General features: G+C 41.4%; 1 protein-coding gene across 5 annotated transcripts in view; it reads right to left on the bottom strand.

The window, feature by feature from the left end:
• The window catches only part of FRAS1 (Fraser extracellular matrix complex subunit 1), a 409,779-nt gene extending 392,922 nt beyond the window's left edge, over positions 1-16,857 (bottom strand). For 3 of the 5 annotated variants that reach the window (XM_039845531.1, XM_039845533.1, XM_039845534.1), the window contains exons 1-2: positions 16,341-16,557; positions 5,995-6,026 (exon numbers count right to left, since the gene is read on the bottom strand). In XM_039845531.1, coding sequence (XP_039701465.1) covers positions 5,995-6,026; positions 16,341-16,413 — 105 coding nt within the window. In that variant the 5' untranslated portion in view covers positions 16,414-16,557. Of the gene's footprint in view, positions 1-5,994; positions 6,027-16,340; positions 16,558-16,627 lie in introns of those variants that run through there. The other 2 variants (XM_039845532.1, XM_039845530.1) reach the window with 2 other exon arrangements.
• Between the last annotated feature and the right edge of the window lie 1,939 nt (positions 16,858-18,796).

Raw genomic sequence — 18,796 nt, 5'->3', positions numbered from 1 at the left:
AGAAAGAAAGAAAGAAAGAAAGAAAGAAAGAAAGAAAGAAAGAAAGAAAGAAAGAAAGAAAGAAAGAAAGAAAGAAAGAAAGAAAGAAAGAAAGAAAGAAAGAAAGAAAGGAGAAAAAAGAGGGAGAGAAGTAAGAAATGGTAACTAAGTAAGGTGATAGATATGTTTATTAGCTTGATTGTGGTGATTATTTCAAAATGTATATGTATATCAAATCATCAAATTGTACGTCTTAAATATACACAAATTTTATTTGTTAATTATACCTCAATAAAGCTGGATAAAATATTTTAATGGACTATGTAAGATTGATTGCTGGTGAGGACTTATATATAACTCCACCCCTTTTCTTTTATTCAAGGAAACACATCGAACAATATGGGGAGAGTAGTATTTTAACAGAGATGACTGTTCAAATTATTTAGACTAATAATCAAAGAGCAAACTCAGGTACTCTAACAAATTTCTTATGACTTTCCTCACAACTGTTAATAACATTACAGAGAGGCTTTACCTGGGGTGGGAATCATCCAGGAGACTATAATTCAAGTTTAAGTACTCGAGTATGTAAGAATTTGAAAGCTCTAAAGTTGCACAGTCCAATATGGTAGCCATAAGCCACACATGGCTATTTAAATTTAAATTTTAACAATTACCTTAAGCAAACTTTAAAATTCAGTCCTTCAGTGCCAGTAGACACATTTCAGGTATTCAATAACCACATGTGAGTCAAGGCTACCATACTGGACAACAGGTATGGAACGTTTCCACTTGCGGAGAAAGTTCCACTGGATGGCACTGCACTAAGGAATCTCGGAGAGATCTAATCTTTCTCATTTACAAATTTAGAAACTGAGACCTCATTTCATTCAAGTGCCTTACTCAATGCTACACAGCTCATAATTACAGAGTCAGGACCCAAACCAAGACATCCCAGGCTTTATCACTCAGTCATTTCCACTCTGGCATAGTGTTGCCACCTAGAGAGTAAGCGCCAGTTCCTTGCCAAGCACAGTTCTGCATTCTTTCACAAGCATGCTCTCAGTTAATCCTCATATCGACCATACGAGGAATATAATCCCCATTATACAGAAGGAAATTAAAACTCTGCTGCATAAAATATATCTGAAGCCACACAGCAAGTATGTAGCATTACTGAGATTCAAACTCCAAAGCCTGGATATTTCCACTGTGTTATACCATATATATAGTAAACACTCCATATTTTTAATTATTCTTGAAATTTTTTTCTTTCTTTCAAATGTGCTAAAAGTTAGTGCTTTTGTCAGCATTTGTGAGCAAAAGTATTCCAAGTAGGAAAATCACAACACTTAACACTTTTGATCTAGTGAAGAAGAGTGTTTTTCCCAAATTTTCTAATCATAACTACTTTTAGCAACAATAACAGCAGCTAACCTTTATTGAGCATTGTAGGTCACTTAGCACTGGGCTAAGTGCTTCGTATTGATCTCTTTTGACCTTCACAACTTTGTGAAGTAAACAGCTCATCTCCATTATAAAGTTGTAAAAACTGAGGTTGAGTCCATCCATTCCCAGGAAGAACCTAATAAAGGAAAATTGTTTACCCCATGGTAATACCAAAAGAAAGTTAATTTTTTTTTTACTCATAGAGTTGAAAAAAATAGAAAGTAAGTGAAAACATTGAAATTCAAAATTTATTTTCCTCCTCTCACTCAATGCCCCAGTCAAAGTTAAATATATTAACTGAGTAGTTTTCTACTGATGGATTTCTGATTTAACACATTCACACTCTCTCTTCCACAGGGGCTGACTTTAGAGAAAGTCCTGAGAACCCAGGAGTTCAGGGGTATTGTGGAGCAAGAAGCATACCCCAAAATAGAATTATCAGTGTTTCTCAAGGTATAGGACTTTCCTGGATATTTTTAGTCTCTTCTGGTAGTTTCTGACCTGAGGAATGGAAAGGAAACAAAATGTAGGCAAGATAGTGTTAAAGAAAGAAGAGAGAAAGCTGAAGTCAGTACATAAGTGAAAGATGGTTACATGTGGCTTAGAACCAAATCACCCTAGAATGTCACCACATGTCCATAGAGCTGTCAAAAGTTGGGAAACACAATGCACTGTTGGGGATGTGTATGTATCATATATTTTTAAGATATCATGACCCCCTAAATGTTCCCTGCATTGTGTGGTGAATTTAGTGCACACTAGTGTGGGAGAGCCTCAGTTAAATGAGAAGGGGTTAGCCAGGGACAGCTGGCTTTTGCAGGTCAGGACAGAGATTGGCAAAGACAACTGCATGGCAGGTGCAGCAGGGAGGGGGTGGACACATAGGACTGAGGGTGAAATAAGCTAGTGTGTTCAGAGACAACAAGCAGGCTGACTTGACTGCGAGAAACAGCATGCTCAGTGAAACGGCCTTAGAGTTTGAAACGGTCTCTTCCTCTAGCACTGACCAGTTGTGTAATTTTGAACATGTGATTTAGACTTTGTGAGCCTCAGTTTACTTATCCGTAAAGATAAAACCTATTTCTTGAGATTGATGAGATTATGAAATAAATAGTAGGTGCTTAATAACTGCCCCTTCCTCCTCTTCTTCTTCTTCTTGGTTGGTAAAGAAAAATTTATTAGGGTGGAAAAGCACATGCCAGGCACTGCATCTGGGTATCTTCCCTACATTACCTTCTTAATCTATTAAAACCTTCCAGGAGAGGTTTTATTTATCCCCATTTCACAAAAGAGGTGATAGAGATTCAGCAAGGTTATATAACCTGTTCTACGTCACAGAGCTGTTTTGTAGTAGAGGAGGAAGAGTTGAAACAAGGTCTGTCAAACTGCAGGAGCCATGAATGTTCCACTACTTCTGGCAGCTGCCTAGGCAACAAGTGATGAGACTGAAAAGATATCAGTGGGAGGAATCCTCACAAGACAGGTTGAGAGTCAGCAACTAGCAGCCAAGGCCTACATCTGTGTTCTCATTTACTTTATATGTTTTATGGAATTCTTCTGGGTAAAGCTGATGCTTTGCCATTTTCAACCAGACCTGCTCTCCACTTCTGGTTACTCACCTAAGAAATGAATGAAGCTCAAGAACTTCACATCTCTCCCCCCCATTTCCTCACCTATAAAAATGGAGAGTTTGGACTACATAATCCCTGAAATCACTCCTAGTTCTAAAATGCATGTGGGTAGAATTTATAGAGTTTGGAACAGGGACACTATATCACCATCCTCAGAGCCAGCTCCCAACTCTGAAGCCTCTTACAGTAGAAATCCTCTCACCCAAAGAGTTGTTTAATCAGAGAATTCTAGAATGGTATATAAATGTTCTTAAACTCTTTATTTTAATTTAAAATACATAAATGTGCATTTATTCCATTTCATCAGTGTAAGTACAATGCTTTCTTCAAGACCAGGTCATGTGGAGAGAGAGCAGCAATGAGTTATTCAGACAATTAACTAGCTCCACAAACATCATCTCCATTTCTAGTGTGAAGTTCCTTAAAATGGAAAGAAAACTTAAAGTGGTTGCAAATAAATCTGAATGCAGAATTTCTCTGTATTTTTGTATTTTTCCCCGATCTTTTATAGTTGTTTCTTTCACACTTAATTTGACAGCGAATTTTTAGTGACTCACCTCTATGGAGTCTTTTTAAAGTATTTGACATAGTTTCCCTAGAAACAAGGATGCTATTTCTTTCACATTCACATTTCAGCAGTTTAATTAAACTGTAAGTCAGATTTTGTCATTCTGCTCTAGCTTCTCCAATAGCTCACCCACCTTACTGAAGACAAACTAAAGTCCATATAGGGTCCTCTGCCCGCCTCTCCGACCTCATCTCCTGCCATCCTCCCCCTTGATCATGCACTCCAACCACTCTGACTTCCATACGTTTCTTCAAGTGGCCAAGCAAGCACCCACTTCAGACTTCACACCTGCTGTTCCCTCTCACTGGAATTCTCTTCCCCTGGATATCCGAGGAGCTAGCTCTTACAATCAGGTCTTGGTACAAATGTCACCTCAGTGAGGCCTTCCCTAGCACTCTATTTCAAGGAGCCATCCTTGCCCCCATTCAGCCTCTTCTATCTCCCTACCTCCTTATTGTTTTTCTCCATAGTATTTATCTAATATGCTATATATTTTACTCATTAGACTTTGAGCTTCATGAGGGCAAGGTTTTTGTCTGTTCATTGGTGCACTCCTAGTGCTTAGAATAGCAGGTCCACAGTTGTCACCCGATAAATGTTTGTTGAATTATAATCTTCATTATTGTAATATGTGTTTTGCCTTTCTGATTGAATTGATTAACTACAATAATAATTACATCAGGCTTGAGAACGTTTAGGAACAAAGGTAGCAGAGTCTTGGTAAACAAAGAAGCCACAGGAAGTGTCAGGAGTGTGCTGGTGCACTACAGCACAACCTACTAGCTCTGGGCAGCCATGAGCCTTGGGATCAGCCAGTACATGGAAAGGAAGATAGCGGGATCATCTGTTAAATGCAAATGGACCACACAGCTCTCTGTAAACTTGATCAAATTGACCTCTCCAAGTACTTGATGCTTTCATATTCAAATGTATAATAACACAAAACGATATCAAATATAAGAAGGTAGTTTAGCCATTTCTATTCAGATGCAGGTGGAACAACAGAAAGAAGACAGCTTGTTTTGTTCTGGTCCACTGCTTAATGGTCAATTACCTTCTGCAAATCTCTTAATCTCTCTCATCCATGGTTCTTCATTAAAAAAAGTAAGGGTATCAAATAATATGTGGCCTGCCTATTTCATTGGTCTATTGTAAGTATCACATGGATCAATAGCTATGAAAATATACTAAAAAATTATGAAGCACTCTATACAATAAGCAATTCTCTTTGTATTAACATGGATAACTGACTTTTCTATAATAGTTACTATAGCTCCCCAAAACTAATGATGTACTTTATAGCGCTTTGATTTTAAAATGAATCCTAAAATGTACTAAAGAATAAACAGAAGGAAAAGTAGGCTTTTAAGTGCATGGAATGAGAAAGAGAGAAAAAATGTTTTTTTCCTGATTCTTTAACAGAAAAATATAAGAAAGAAGAAATAATCTCCAGTGCAATAACTATATTACATAAAGTTCAGATTCAAGAATATTACTGTGAACATCTACAATTATCTAGACTCTTGGATATTTCAGAAATTTCTCATCTATTTCAACACCACAAGGATAATCCAAGATGACTTATTAATATCACACATGTCAATAGCAGGTTGTGATGTAAATGAGCAAACCCTTTCCAACCATCTCAGTTCTGTTTTTATTACAACATTTATTAAACCAGAATAAAAAAGTGGTGAAGAATGACTTGTCACACCATTTATTAGAGTTGATGGAGCATAGATAGTTTTTTCAATAAGGCTTTAACACACTGTTATGCACCATAGTGCATTATTAATGAAAAGAAATGCATGAGACTTGCCTCAGCTTGTCCAAGTCATCCTGACTTTGAATTCGAAATCAATTCTACTCTAATGGCAAAGTTTCAGAAATAAAAATGTTAAATTTGTTTGTTGTTTATCAAATCTTAAATATATAATTCAAACAATAGTCAGGAATCCTCTATATTGTACTTAATTTAATAATCATACTTTTTCTTGGAGTGAGTCAAAGGAAGAAGCAAATGCAATAGGAAGATAAACAAATTGTGTTCTAGTTTGTATCTGACAAGAGAATGGGATCTAATTTTCTCTCTGATTGAAAGAACACAAAGGACAGCCATGGAATGCAAATTGTGGGTTGGGTATTTGAACTCCTCTTCCAATACCTGAGTATCAGAATGGAACTAATTCACTCTGGAAAAGGTATTAAGTAATTGAGCATGACTGTGCCAGGATGAGGGATAATCCTCAAACTGTGAAGGAAAATAAACATATTTTACAATGATAGGGTTACCTCACTCACTCAGTAGCTTCAATCAAGCATTTTACATTCAAAAGAAATAACCCAAAAATATTAAGAATGACCTACCGCCAGCAAGGAACCCTGATAGACACAAGCACCTGTGGAGAAAAACAAAGCAAGAATTAAAGGGACGCATAATAAACCAACAGGTACTGTCCAGGTAGAAGTAGGTAAAAACTGCATCTACGTGTATCATAATCAGAAAACTGAGCTATTTCCAAAATCTTAAAGGCTGGAGCATTCTGTCCCTGGGGAAATAGCCCATACACCAAAACAGCATTTCTTGAACACACATGAGGCAGAGCATCATTAGAACTTATTTGAATTTTAAAATAAATGTTTTATAATGGCATGTTATAAATACAGTGTCTATTTTCACTTGTGGTAAATCAGCAAAGCCTCCATAATCCAGTCCCAATTTACTTATCCAGGCTTCTCTGCCACTCTTTGCTTACACAAATTCTCCAGTCCAATTCCAGAGGCCAACTTAGGATCCCGTGATAATACTTTCATATTTCAATGCTTTTATTCATTTTCATTTCCTGCAGGAGATGTACTTGGTCTAGTCAAGTTCATTGAACATGATCCCATCTCTTTCATGAAGCTTTCCAGCTTACAGAATTATTCTCTTTCTCCTTTGAGCTTATAGTACTTTGTGCCTACATCAACCATTTGTGAATTCATTCTTGTCCGCTTCCTTGTGGCAGCCTTGCAAAGGACGTGGAACTATTGCATCCACCCCAATATCTGCATAGACACTCTTAGGACAAGGACCACTCCTACTGTTTTCCCCAAATATTCACATAATCGCATCCACTTGAGTATGTGGCTGATTATCTATTTCATGCCTTTAACACAATATGTTCTTCTTTAGGGATGTTGAAATATTTTATAGGAGAATGATGTAAACTGGAGTTATTTAAAAATAATTCTTCTATCAAGCTTCTGACCTACAAGACTCTTCATTCTCTTTGTATTCATTTTTGCTCCAATGAGCTGATTATAAACTGATACATCTTTATATTTTTTACTCGTTAAGTAACAAATAAAAACAACAGATGACTTGTTTCTAAATGAAAAATAAGGCTGAATTGAATGGGACAGCCTATATATTCTGAAAAACTAGTATATCGTAAAATACATTTTTTATAAGTTTTATGTCTAAAAATTTGAAATTGCAATGCTAATTTTAAAAAAAAACATACATGCACTCTCAACCAATTTTTGAACAGTACAACAGGTGTTGATTTAACCTGGAAATGTGGGTAGTGTGCTAACAGCTACTCTCTCAAAAACTGAGGTTGCAAAACAGATTGGAATAGCAGAAGTACATCTTGACAATGTGCCATACTTGGCATCCAAAGAGGAAAAGACACATTTTCTATGGCTCTTGGCTTCTAACAGATCATTCATGAAGTCTCAATAATATTAACTTCTCAGGAAAGGACTGGTCTACCTTATCCACCAATGATGGAATTAAGAACAATCTTCTAAGAAAATGAAATAACTACTTACACTTGGGTTTGAATCAAAGATCTCTGTGGGCAAATATATTAAAAGGCTTTTGTGCCCGTGACATTCAAATAAGAATAACTTGAGATAAAAACCTTGGGAAGAAATTCCGTCTTATTTTTCTTTAAGAGGTCCTGTTCCTGACCTTCCAGTCAAGAAACAATAATAGGTAGATGCTGTACTTGCCTCCTCTCATGACCACATCAAAGTCACAACTACAAAACAACCATCATTGGAAGTCACCTGAAGTCTGGCTAAACAGAAGTCCTACAACTGGAGACATAAATAAGAAGCCACCTCAAGACCGGTAGGAAGGGTGGAGACACAAAACAAGCCTATCCCACAACCACGTGCAGTGGTTGAGAACTGCAAGGAATATCTTGGCTGCAGAAGCCCTCAAGAGGAGCAAAGGGTCCCAGGCAAACACTGGGCTTCCCAGCCCAGGATTCCACTTTTCCAGGAAGAACAGTCCCTCACAACCTCTAGCTGTGAAAACCAGTGGAGGTTGTGGTTGAGTGAGACAGAAGGCTGCAAGAGTCATAGACAGCGCTCTTAAAGGGCCCATGTATGGACTTACTCGGTGACGGACTCACTTGCTCTGAGATCCAGCACTGGGGAAGCAGCTCGAAAAGTGCCAGGGACATACAGGGAGGAACTGAGTTGTGTGGCTTTGGGATGAGGACTGGAGGGACGGCTTTCTCCTGGACAGAAGTACTGGCAGAGTCTACTGTTCCTTTGTTGAGCCTTCTCCACTACCTGTGTGTGGATGCAGGCAGCTGCCGTATCTGAACTCCATCAACCTGTCTAATACTGGTCGCCTGTCCTGGTGATTCCTTGACACCCCGCCCCACCCAATTAGCAGCCCCACCCAAGACTCCTCCTGTGATTTTTTTCCATAGAAATGGCCTCTCTTGGCTCATGCTGCAGACTTTCCTAAAATCTCTCAAAGGTTCACAAAATCCAAACAAGCAGCACCTGGCCTCAATGTGCCCCATACTTTTGCTGAAGATCCCTGAGCCAGGCACTAGAGGCACCCAGCCTTGATTCCCAGCTTGACCTCTTAAAGCACCTCTAAGCCCAGCATGGGTGGCAGTCTTCTGCGGATTGCTTTGTGGCTCATGTCAGGTGGCACCAGGCTGCAGGTGAATATGTCTTGTGGTGGGGCGCCTCCCAGGAGACCCTTGGGTTGGTATGCCCAGTGGCCAACTTCAACCAGAGCCAGAGCACCACCCAGGACTGCATCCAAGACGAACACACCCGAAGGGCAGACTGGGCAGGCACCAAAGCCCTGCTAAAGTGAATCCTGCTTCGTAGGGTAAATGCCTCACCAGCCAGACCTCACAACCAATCAGCCCAAGGGTCAATCCCTCCCAGTGAAGTGCAAAGAGCAACCAAGGCTCAACTACAACAGGAAGGCACACACATGCCATACAAGAAACACACCTGGAGCACCTGGCTCACGTGACCAGGAAGATGGTGCCACTGTACCCCACAGGACACCTCCTACAAAGCCACTCTACTAAAGTCGGGAGACAACACAGCCATACCTAATACATGGAAACAAGCACAAGGAGGCAGCCAAAATGGTGAGACTAAGACACAAATGAAAGAATAAGACAAAGCTCCAGAAAAAGCACTAAACAATCTACCAGATGCAGACTTCAAAACATTGGTAATAAGGATGCTCAATGAACTTAGGGGAACAGTAGATGAATTAAGTGAGAACTTCAGCAAGGAGACAGAAGACATAAAAGTGGAGAGAGGAAGCATAAAAAAGAGCTAGTCAGAGATGAAAACTACGATAACCGAAATAAAGAATACATTAGAGAGAATCAACAGTGGATTAGAGGAAGTAGAGGATCGAATCAGTAATTTAGAAGAGAAAATTGTAGAAAACGCCCAATCAGAACAGCAACAAGAAAAAAGAATACAAAAAAATGAAGATAGTTAAGGGACCTCTGAAACGACATCAAGCATACCAACATTTGCACCATAGGGGTACCAGAAGAAGAACAGATCAAAAAATTGAAAACCTATTTGAAGAAATAATAATGGAAAACTTCCCTAACCTGGTAAAGGAATTAGACATACAAGCCCAGGAATGCAGAGAGTCCCAAACAAGATGAACCTAAAGAAACCCACACTAAAATACATCATAAATAAAATGCCTAAGGTTAAAGAGAGAGTCTTAAAAGAAGCAAGAGAGGAGGGAGGTAGATGGGTAAAAAGGGGTCAAATATGTGCTGACAGAAAGAAATCTAACTATGGGCAGTGAACACACAATGAAATATATATATATATATATATATATATATATATATATATATATATATATATATATATATATGATTTAGTTTTGAATTATATACTTGAAACATTGAATTTCATTGACCAATGTCATTATAATAAATAATAAATAAATATATAATAAAAGCAGCAATTTGTTACCTACCAGGGGTTCCCATAAGACCGTCAGCTGATTTCTCAACAGAAATTCCACAGGCCAGAAAGGATTGATGGGAAATATAAAAAGTGATGAAAAGCAAGGACCTACAACCAAGATTATGCTACCCAGCAAAGCTATCATTTAGAATCAAAGGACAGATAAAGAGCTTTCCAGACAAGGAAAAGCTAAAGGAGTTCATCACCACCAAGCCAGTATTATAAGAAATGTAGAGGAACTTCTTTAAGAAGAAAAAAATATATATCAAAAATGTGAATAATAAAATGTCAATAAATACATATCTATCAACAATTACTTCAAATAAGAAAGGATTAAATGCTCCAATCCAAAGATAGGGTGGCTGAATAGATAAGAAAACAAGACCCTTACAGAATGCTGCCTCACTTCAGATCAAAATACACACACAGACTGAAAATAAGGGATGGAGAGAGATATTTCACGAAAATGAAAATGAAAAAAAATCTGGGGTAACAATACTTATATCAGACCAAATAGACTTTAAAACAAAGGCTATAACAAGAGACAAAGAAGGACCCAGTAACTCTACTTCTGGATATTTATTCAAACAAACCCAAAATATTTCTTTGAAGAGACATATGCACCTATATGTTCATTGAAGCATTACTTACAATAGCCAAGATATGGAGGCAACATGGGTGACCATCGACAGATGAATGGATAAAGAAGAGGTGGCACATATATACAATAGAATATTACTCAGCCATTAAAAAAACTTTTTTTTTAAAGAATGAAATCTTGCCATCTGCAACAACATGGATAGACTTCGAGCGTATTGTGCTGAGTGGAGTAAGTCAGACAGAGATAGACAAATACCACATGATATCACTTACATGTGGAATCTAAGAAAAATAAACAAAACAGAAACAAACTCATAGATACAGAGAACAAACTGATGGTTGCCAGATGGGAGCGGGGCTAGGGAGTGAAAGAGGGGAAGGGATTAAGGAGTATGGATTGGTAGTTACAAAACAGTCATTGGGATATAAAGTATAGCATGAGGAATACGGTTGATAATATGGTAATAACTACGTATGGTGTCAGATGGCAACCAGATTTATCAGAGTGATAGCTTCATAAGTTATATAAATGTCCAAATCTATGTCGTATATCTGGAATTAATGTAATATTGTATACCAACTATAGTTGAAAATTGTTTTTTAATTATTTTTTTTTAAAAAGAAGCCAATATCTTTTCAGAGCTCCAAAAGAAGTTAATTATCTTAAGTAACCAAGTACCCACATCAAAACCCATTTCTGGAAGTTTTAGATGGACATTATAAAGTCATTGTAACATAAAAATAATTAAGCAGCGTTGAGTGTAACACCATACACTCACCTGATTACCCAAACATCTACTAGAGACACAAGTCAAAACGGTGTGTTAACAGCTGGTATATATCATCATTAGGCAAAGGAAACAATTCAATTTGGGTCACTCAGTGATGTACACTTCCAAAAGCTTTGCCCTCTGAGGGCTTTCCTAAAACAGAACAGCACTGCCCAAAAGGCCACCATGCAAATGAGTCTCCATTAACACAGTTTCCAAAACCTCATTTCTACTTTCTAGAGAAAATAAAGGATTCCTGTGATGCCCAGTCCTATCAAACAATTATCACTACCCATGGGTAGATGCAGTCCTCCAAGCAAGCATATTTCTCCCACACTAGCCCACACTCACACCCACCAACAGATGAAATCAGGTTTGCTGGTGTTGGGTGCTGGGGCAGCTTCGGGTTCTGCACTAGAGCAGAGGCCTTTTCACTAATCCATCAATTCATATAACATGGAAAACAAAGTTACGCCACATCACTTTTTTTCTTAAGAAGTACTAAAATGACTGCGGCTCTATCTGAGGTTTAGATTTATGGCTTTATTTGAACTTTAAAGGAAACTCCTCAAGGTGAATTCTGACAGATGGTGTGCATCTAGAAGGAGAAACAGGCCCTCTTCAAGGGAAAACAGGAAAAATCAGACAACAGGCGCTAGCGTTTTCTGATCAAGAACTTTTCCAGTTTCAGGGCACCGACTACAGCTGAGATGCTGGGTAAAGTTATAATGTCCTGTGAGAAAATGCATAAAGTTTTGCAGGGTGAAGTGATCGTGTACAGCACCGACAAGGAAGCTGAAATCCTGAGACCTTCCTCCTGTGTGGTTGGCGCCTTTCTTGCAAGTTACAGAGGCAAAATGTTACTTCATTCAAATAAGTAAATGTCTGTTTTTAAGCCCTTTTGCACATTATAATGCACTCATTCATGAGACACTTATTTAAACCTAAATTTTTCAGAGAAAATTTGAGATATAATTTGCATTAGAATTCACATCCTGAAATTATTCACTATAGAAACTGTACCTGGTAAACTAAGTAAATTAGAGAAGTTAAATCCAAGAGCCACAAAATGTCAGACCTATTAGTTCAAAAAATCATGGCAGATATGACCATAAGAGATGAAAATATTTGGTGAGCATAGTATCACAAAAACATGACTCATTAGGAACAAACAGCCACAAGTTGGCATTTAAATGTTCCAGCTTTAAGTTGTGTTATAATTCAGCATATGGTTTGTACACTGTGGAATAGTTAAAGTAGAATCATTTTCTAGACTGGCAAAAACAGCTCGCATCCTGATTACTGTCAACCAGGATTCAGACCAATTAATAAAGTAGTTAAAATGAAAATGGGCCAACTGTTTTTGAACTATTGTAAGATTTGACACATGACTCCAACTTTGCCATGTGGAAGTCCCCTCCCCTCTCCTGAGCCATGAGATAGAGTATTTTATGACTACTTGTACCTGAGTGAAATTCAGTGATATTGCCACTCAAGTCCATAATAGTGAATACAGAGAGCTGTGCCCTCACTAAAAAGTGTGTATGCTGTGGGTAACACCCAGAGTCCAATCTCCAGAGAAGAAACAAAAATGTAATACGATGGAAATAAGAACCTATGACAATACAACACCTCTTCATTTCCACTAGCAAGTCGTTACCAAAGCCAAAAGATGCAAAGTTGTAATTACTCAATATCGGGAAACCCACCAACAACCAGTGTTCAAATATCCCTACTGCTACTTTGCAGGTATTAATATTTCTGGGTAAACTCCTGAGGGCAGGAATTTGATTTCTTTATGACTGTATCACCCTACCAGACATAACCTGACACATAAGCTCTCAATAAAGATTTGTGGAAGGAAGGAATGAAGAGATAGACTATTTTTCAGCCAATGTCTTCTCTTCCTAAATATTGAGTTTTAAGCATCGAGTCTTATATAGAAGGAACTCTCTAGCCAAGAGTGAAACCAAATATGCTGATACACCCATAAAGAAAACACACATCCTTTTCAGCATGCTCTGTTAATAGCATTTATAGGAAAATCCTGGAAGACTATAGGATTGGCTAAAGTCACATGGAGAGTGATAGGACACAAGCTAGAACTCAGTTCTCGTAATCTCCAATTCAATAATCTTTCCCTAGCCCCAAGCCAACATATTTTATCTAGTGTTACGATCACAGAATTTCCACAGGTCAATATAACTTATGACGTGCTTCCCCAGAAAATGTCATGGCAGAACTTTTCTGATTCAGAAAGCAGCCATGTTTACTAGAAGTTTCTCCGTAAAGTCTTCATTTTATAAAGTTTTCAAATCATAGTAGTTTGTCATTGTGGCACTACAGGACAATGTAAATTATCACTGCAAATAATTTGCTTGTAGAAATTTTTTCTTTTAATAATTAAAATAAAATTCAGAACAAGAAAGTTGCAACTAACCACAAATGACAGCAAATATTGTTCTTTTCTATTTCCTATGCTAAATGATTAACAAAAGTATTTTAGAGCTATCACCTCGCCAACTTCTGCATTTGGTAAATGACAGAACCATAGCCCAAAGAAGTTAGGTGGTTCATTCAAGGTCATACAGCAGCTTATCGTGGAGGCCAATCTAATCTTAATTCAAAAGAATGTGATTTGGCAATAATTGTCCATCTGATCAGTATTTTTTACTACTTACTGTGTATTGGGAGCCAAGTTAGAGATATAAAAGTAACTAAGACCCATCTTAAACCCTCAGGGAGCACACAGCTAAGTGAGGAAGACAGAAACCATACCTTCATCAACAACAATTGTAGAGTTATTAACTGGTGTACCAGAAGCATGTATGGCATACTCTCTGAGCACTGAGAAGACAACAGTAAATTCTGCCATGGCCTGGTCAGCGAAAGTGTCACAGAGTACACCAAGAGAAGTACACACGTGAATGCTTCTTTTTCATTTTTAGAAATAAGAAAAACTCGAAGAAATCTCTAAGATATTTAAGCTTCCCATTCTTGATCTCAATACTCTTACTTTTGAGAGAAAAAGAAAACCCTGACAGACCCAAATCAAAAGTCTCATCTGATGACAGCTGATTTTTTTGGCTGTAGACATTATATCATTTAAATTAATTAAATGAGATAAAGTATGTAAAGTGTTCAGTTAGCATGGTATCAGGCACATATGTACTCAAATAAATGTCCATATTCATTTATTCATTATCATATAAGCATCATTATGATTTGGATGGAAATGCTCAGACATCTATCGATCCAATTTGTGAAATAAGTCTAGAATACTCTTAATGTGGGGTGAAACAGTAACAAGAAAAGTTTCCGAGAAATCTTTGGAAGAAAGACACCCCTCTGCCCTGCCCTGTCCCATTAAAAAACTTTGGAGTTTCTTAAACTTTGCACAATATATCAACCAGTCTTCCAAAGAGTGAACCTTGCAGGCTCTTAATAACAATAATGGCTTTTGTAATTCAAGAGATTTGGTTCTGAAAAACTGCCTCATTCCAAATGCCCCCTGGTGAGCTATTAGGAAGAGATAGCACATTCCCCGCCCCCCCCACCCCCACCCGCCCCGTGGCTGGGATGATTCTAAATAAGGGACTGCCACCACCACGTGAAAATGTAATTTTTCTGTCTCAAGTTCAGATTTGGGTGGCCTAGGTTGACTCTCCTATCTGGTTTATTATCATAATTAAGCCCTACAGGTTTTATTTTTTAAAGTATGCACATACACGTACATATACAATAAAGACATGTTTCTACAAGTTATGCCCTGCTTGAAGGAAGGCTGCACAGGCCCCAAACGTGTTTTACCCGGGGATAGTACACACTTGACATACTTCTCGGGAGGGTGCGGGCAAATGGTACCTTTACCCACCAGAAAATCCCCACTGCTGTGCGTGGACTTCCGAGGCCACGCCACTTTCTCCCAAGACACTAGCAAGAAAAAGGCAGCTTCCCCGGCGGCTGGAGGTCGATCCACGGCAGGGCTTTGTCCTCTCCGGGCCCTTCTGCTGTTCCTAGTCCAGTCCCCGGGCGCTGCACCGGCGAGCCGTCCCCACCCGGCTCCAGGACAGGTGAGGCGCCCCGCTTGGTGCCAGCCGCCGCCGAGGCTGCGGCTCTGATTTGCGGCCGGGCGGGTGAACTCTTCTTCCCGCAGCTGGATGAATAATGAATGGAGCCGGGAGGGGAAGCCGAAAGCCGAGTGCTGTGGATTTAGCCGTCTACCTCCAGGCTCCCCTCCTCCTCTCTAAGCACTAACTAGGCGACTTTCTCAGCTGCTCCGAGCAGGTGGGAGCGCCTGGCGTCCCCGGACCCGCCATCCCACGACCCCTAAACTCTTGATTTACTTATTGATTCATTTATTTCCCTGAGCCCAGATTGCTTTTGCTATCATGGCGACAATTCCCACAGTTTCCTTCTTTCTCTCCCCCAGCTCCGGGGTTTTCCACTAGGTTGGAGCCCCGGAGGAAAACCAAGAGGCAGAGGGAGAAGTAAGAGAATGAAGCTAAACTTATTAACCACTTATTTTCCAGAGCAGGCAGGCTCATGCCTCTCTGTACTAGGGAGATTTCTTTCGGGGCAATTGAATTGTCTACGTCCACGACACGCTCTAACCAACTAGTTATAAAATCTTTACTGTATTTTACGGGGAGAGTTATTGGGAGGAGGAGGGTGGGAGAGCGACGAAGATTTTAAGGAGCTGGATTGTATGTATGATGGCAGCAGAAGTATTTTTACACAGGTCAGAGCAATTGGTCGCTCGCTATGCTCCACTTAGTTGCTTTCCACTGGGGGCAGCGGGGAAGTGGAAGAAGAGAATCCCATTTCAGAGATGCCACCTCAATCGGGCACCCACCCACCCAAATGCACTTAGGGGAGAGAAGGAGGCGAGCTTGTGATCTGCATGCAAAACAATCAGGAGTAGAAAGAAATCTCAGAAAAAGCCCACTCCAGTTCCACTCCCATCCACCCACCCATCCCAAGAAACTTCCACTCGACCCCAATACCATAGACCACTGGGCTTTTAAAATAGCACGATCAAACACATACACACTTACGCGCCTCCTCACACACAGGACACTCTCTCACCTTCAGAATGAGGCAATACTGCAAATTCCGCCAATGCTAGGGCCACTCCGAGCCACACTTTCAAGACACCCATCGCTGAAGGTACCCACGTTGAAGGAGCCCAGCCTTCAGCATCCAAGAACTGGCTTTCAGCTGAAACGCTGGCTTCGACGCTCCGGCGTGGGGCGCACCGAAGGCGGGGGGCGGCGGGCGGTTACCTCCTGGGAAATGAGGCGATGGACTGGTTGAGAGCGATACTCACATCTGCCCGGAGGCGCCGGGGCGGGCGGGGGATTCAATTCACTCACTGTCCAGCTGTCCAGCAAAGCAGGACGCCAAGGTGAGCCGAGCTTGGGAAAATAAGAGGAGGCAAAGCTGTTCCCGGTGGCAGTCTCACCAGAAAGTTGCAGGTCAGCGGCTGGTGGGGTCTCGCAGCATTTCCCTCAGGCCTGACCCGTCCGCTCCTGGATCCCGCATCGTGGAGATTCCCGCGCTGGTTCGTCTGCTGCAGCTTTTGAAAGTTCGCTTGACACTCCACCTCGGCGCTTCGTCGGCAGCAGGGGTCGCCAGGAGCCGGGAAAGACCCACCCACCCCTCTTCCTCTGCTGTGCCACTCGGCTCCGCGGACCTCGGCCGCCGGGGGCGGCTAGCAGGAAACTTTGTGCCGCGCTGCGGGCAGCTCCCGGGACTCGCCCGCGCTGCAGCGGCGCGGTGCCGCCTCAGGCTACGCTCCCTGCAGCAGACTGTTCCAAAGCTTCCGAGGAAAGACCCCGGCTGCGGCGCGAGGGGCGCTGCTGCTACTTTCTCGCGCCCGCCCCTCACGCGGGTTAGGAGGGCTGCGGGGGCGCGGCTTGCTCCGCGCCAACAGCCACCTCCGCACCGAGCCCCGCGGTGCTGGTCTGCGGAGTGAAGGTGTGATTACGCGAGTGAAGGAGGAGCCATAATTTTAAATGCACGGAGGACAGAGCTACAGAGGCTGGAAAGAACCCCCGAACTCAATGCCACTTAGACCAGAGAGCCCGGAAACGCACAAAATAAGGCCTTTGGCTCCCCGCGTTTAAAAAAACACATGCTCCGCCTTCCTCCGCCTCCCTCCCCTCCTTCCTCTCTCCTTTGCTCGGTGTGAAAATGGACCCAGGGACTCGGAGCTTTAGCAAAGATTCCAGAGAGTCACGTGGGGAAAGAGAAGCCGGGGGAGCCTTGAGGTGAGGGGAGGCCGAGAGAGCAACCTGATCCCCTTATTCATTCTGCTGGAGTTCAGATTGCCTTTGTCTGGGGCGGAATCAAAAGTGGCCACACCAGGGAGGGATGGGGGAAGATGGCGTGGTCCTCACTCTGGCACAGCTGAGGGCCCGCGAACCCCTCACTTTGGGAGGGACCCATTCCGGAGGGGGTGTGCCCACAAAGAGTAGGGTATGCCCTACCACCGAAGGGAGGTAGGCTCTGGCGCTACCTTCCATCCCGCCACTCCTGCTGGAGTAAGTGCGTGAGGCGGACCTGATCCATATTCCTTGCTCTGAAACCCTCCGGTTGTCGCATCACGGGTTTAACTAGCAGCCTGGGAGGATCTTGGCGTGTGTGTCCTAGCGGGGCCTCCCACCGCGAATGCACCTTTACCTCTGCTCTACGCGGACTCAGCGCGGTGGCTCCAGCCGCGCCCCCAAATACTAAAGACTGGGAAGTAAATGTCAGGGCAAGGCAGACTCCTCGCGCACTCTTGAAGTGCGGAGGCCTTGATTCCTGGTCAGAACTGAGTGATGACAGCTATTTTTTATAGGATCAAATAAAAATAGCTCGTCTAAGATTAAGCATTTTATAAGATGAGAATGGTTGCATCTGAGAGATATTGGCTGAGTTCTGATTGGCCCAAAGATACATCCTGGGTCCCGGTTGACCTGAGATGGGCGAGCCTGTTGGAGGCGAGTTTGTCCCAGGATTAGAGTTTGTCCAAGCATTGAAAGCCAAGAGGTGAAACAGTGGTGGTTCCAGTTGTTTCCAGGCTTCACCACCACCGTAAAGGGACCGGAGGTTCTATCCGCACTGGTGCTACTTGGACCGATTAGCTTTTCAGACTAATGCATTAGGTTGTAACTGTCAGATCTCTGCGACTATTACTATTTAGTTAGAGCAAAGAGGGAACCTAGCACTGATTTTTGAGTACCAAGAGGACCCAGGGATTCTACAACTCGCCCTCAGTCTCTCCTGTCCCTGTTGTTTTCAGGGACAGAGACTGTTTCTCACCTTTGTATCCAAGCACGTAGTAGGTGCTCACTAAACATTTATTGAAAGAATGGATCAGGCAAAATAGCAAGTTGCAGCCATATCAAGTGGGTTGGGTGTCTTAACGCCCCCTCCCAAAAAAGGATCTCCTTTCCTCTTTTATTTAGAAAGTTGACATTTTCTCAATCCCAGGTAAAGTGCTGTGAAAACTCAGCTTGGAACACACTCTATTAACCATGTTACCCTAAACCCCTAAA

This window comes from Pteropus medius, unplaced genomic scaffold (assembly GCF_902729225.1).
Source record: "Pteropus medius unplaced genomic scaffold, Ma_sr-lr_union100, whole genome shotgun sequence".
NCBI lineage: Eukaryota > Metazoa > Chordata > Mammalia > Chiroptera > Pteropodidae > Pteropus > Pteropus medius.
This window is presented reverse-complemented; position numbering and strand designations above follow the sequence as displayed.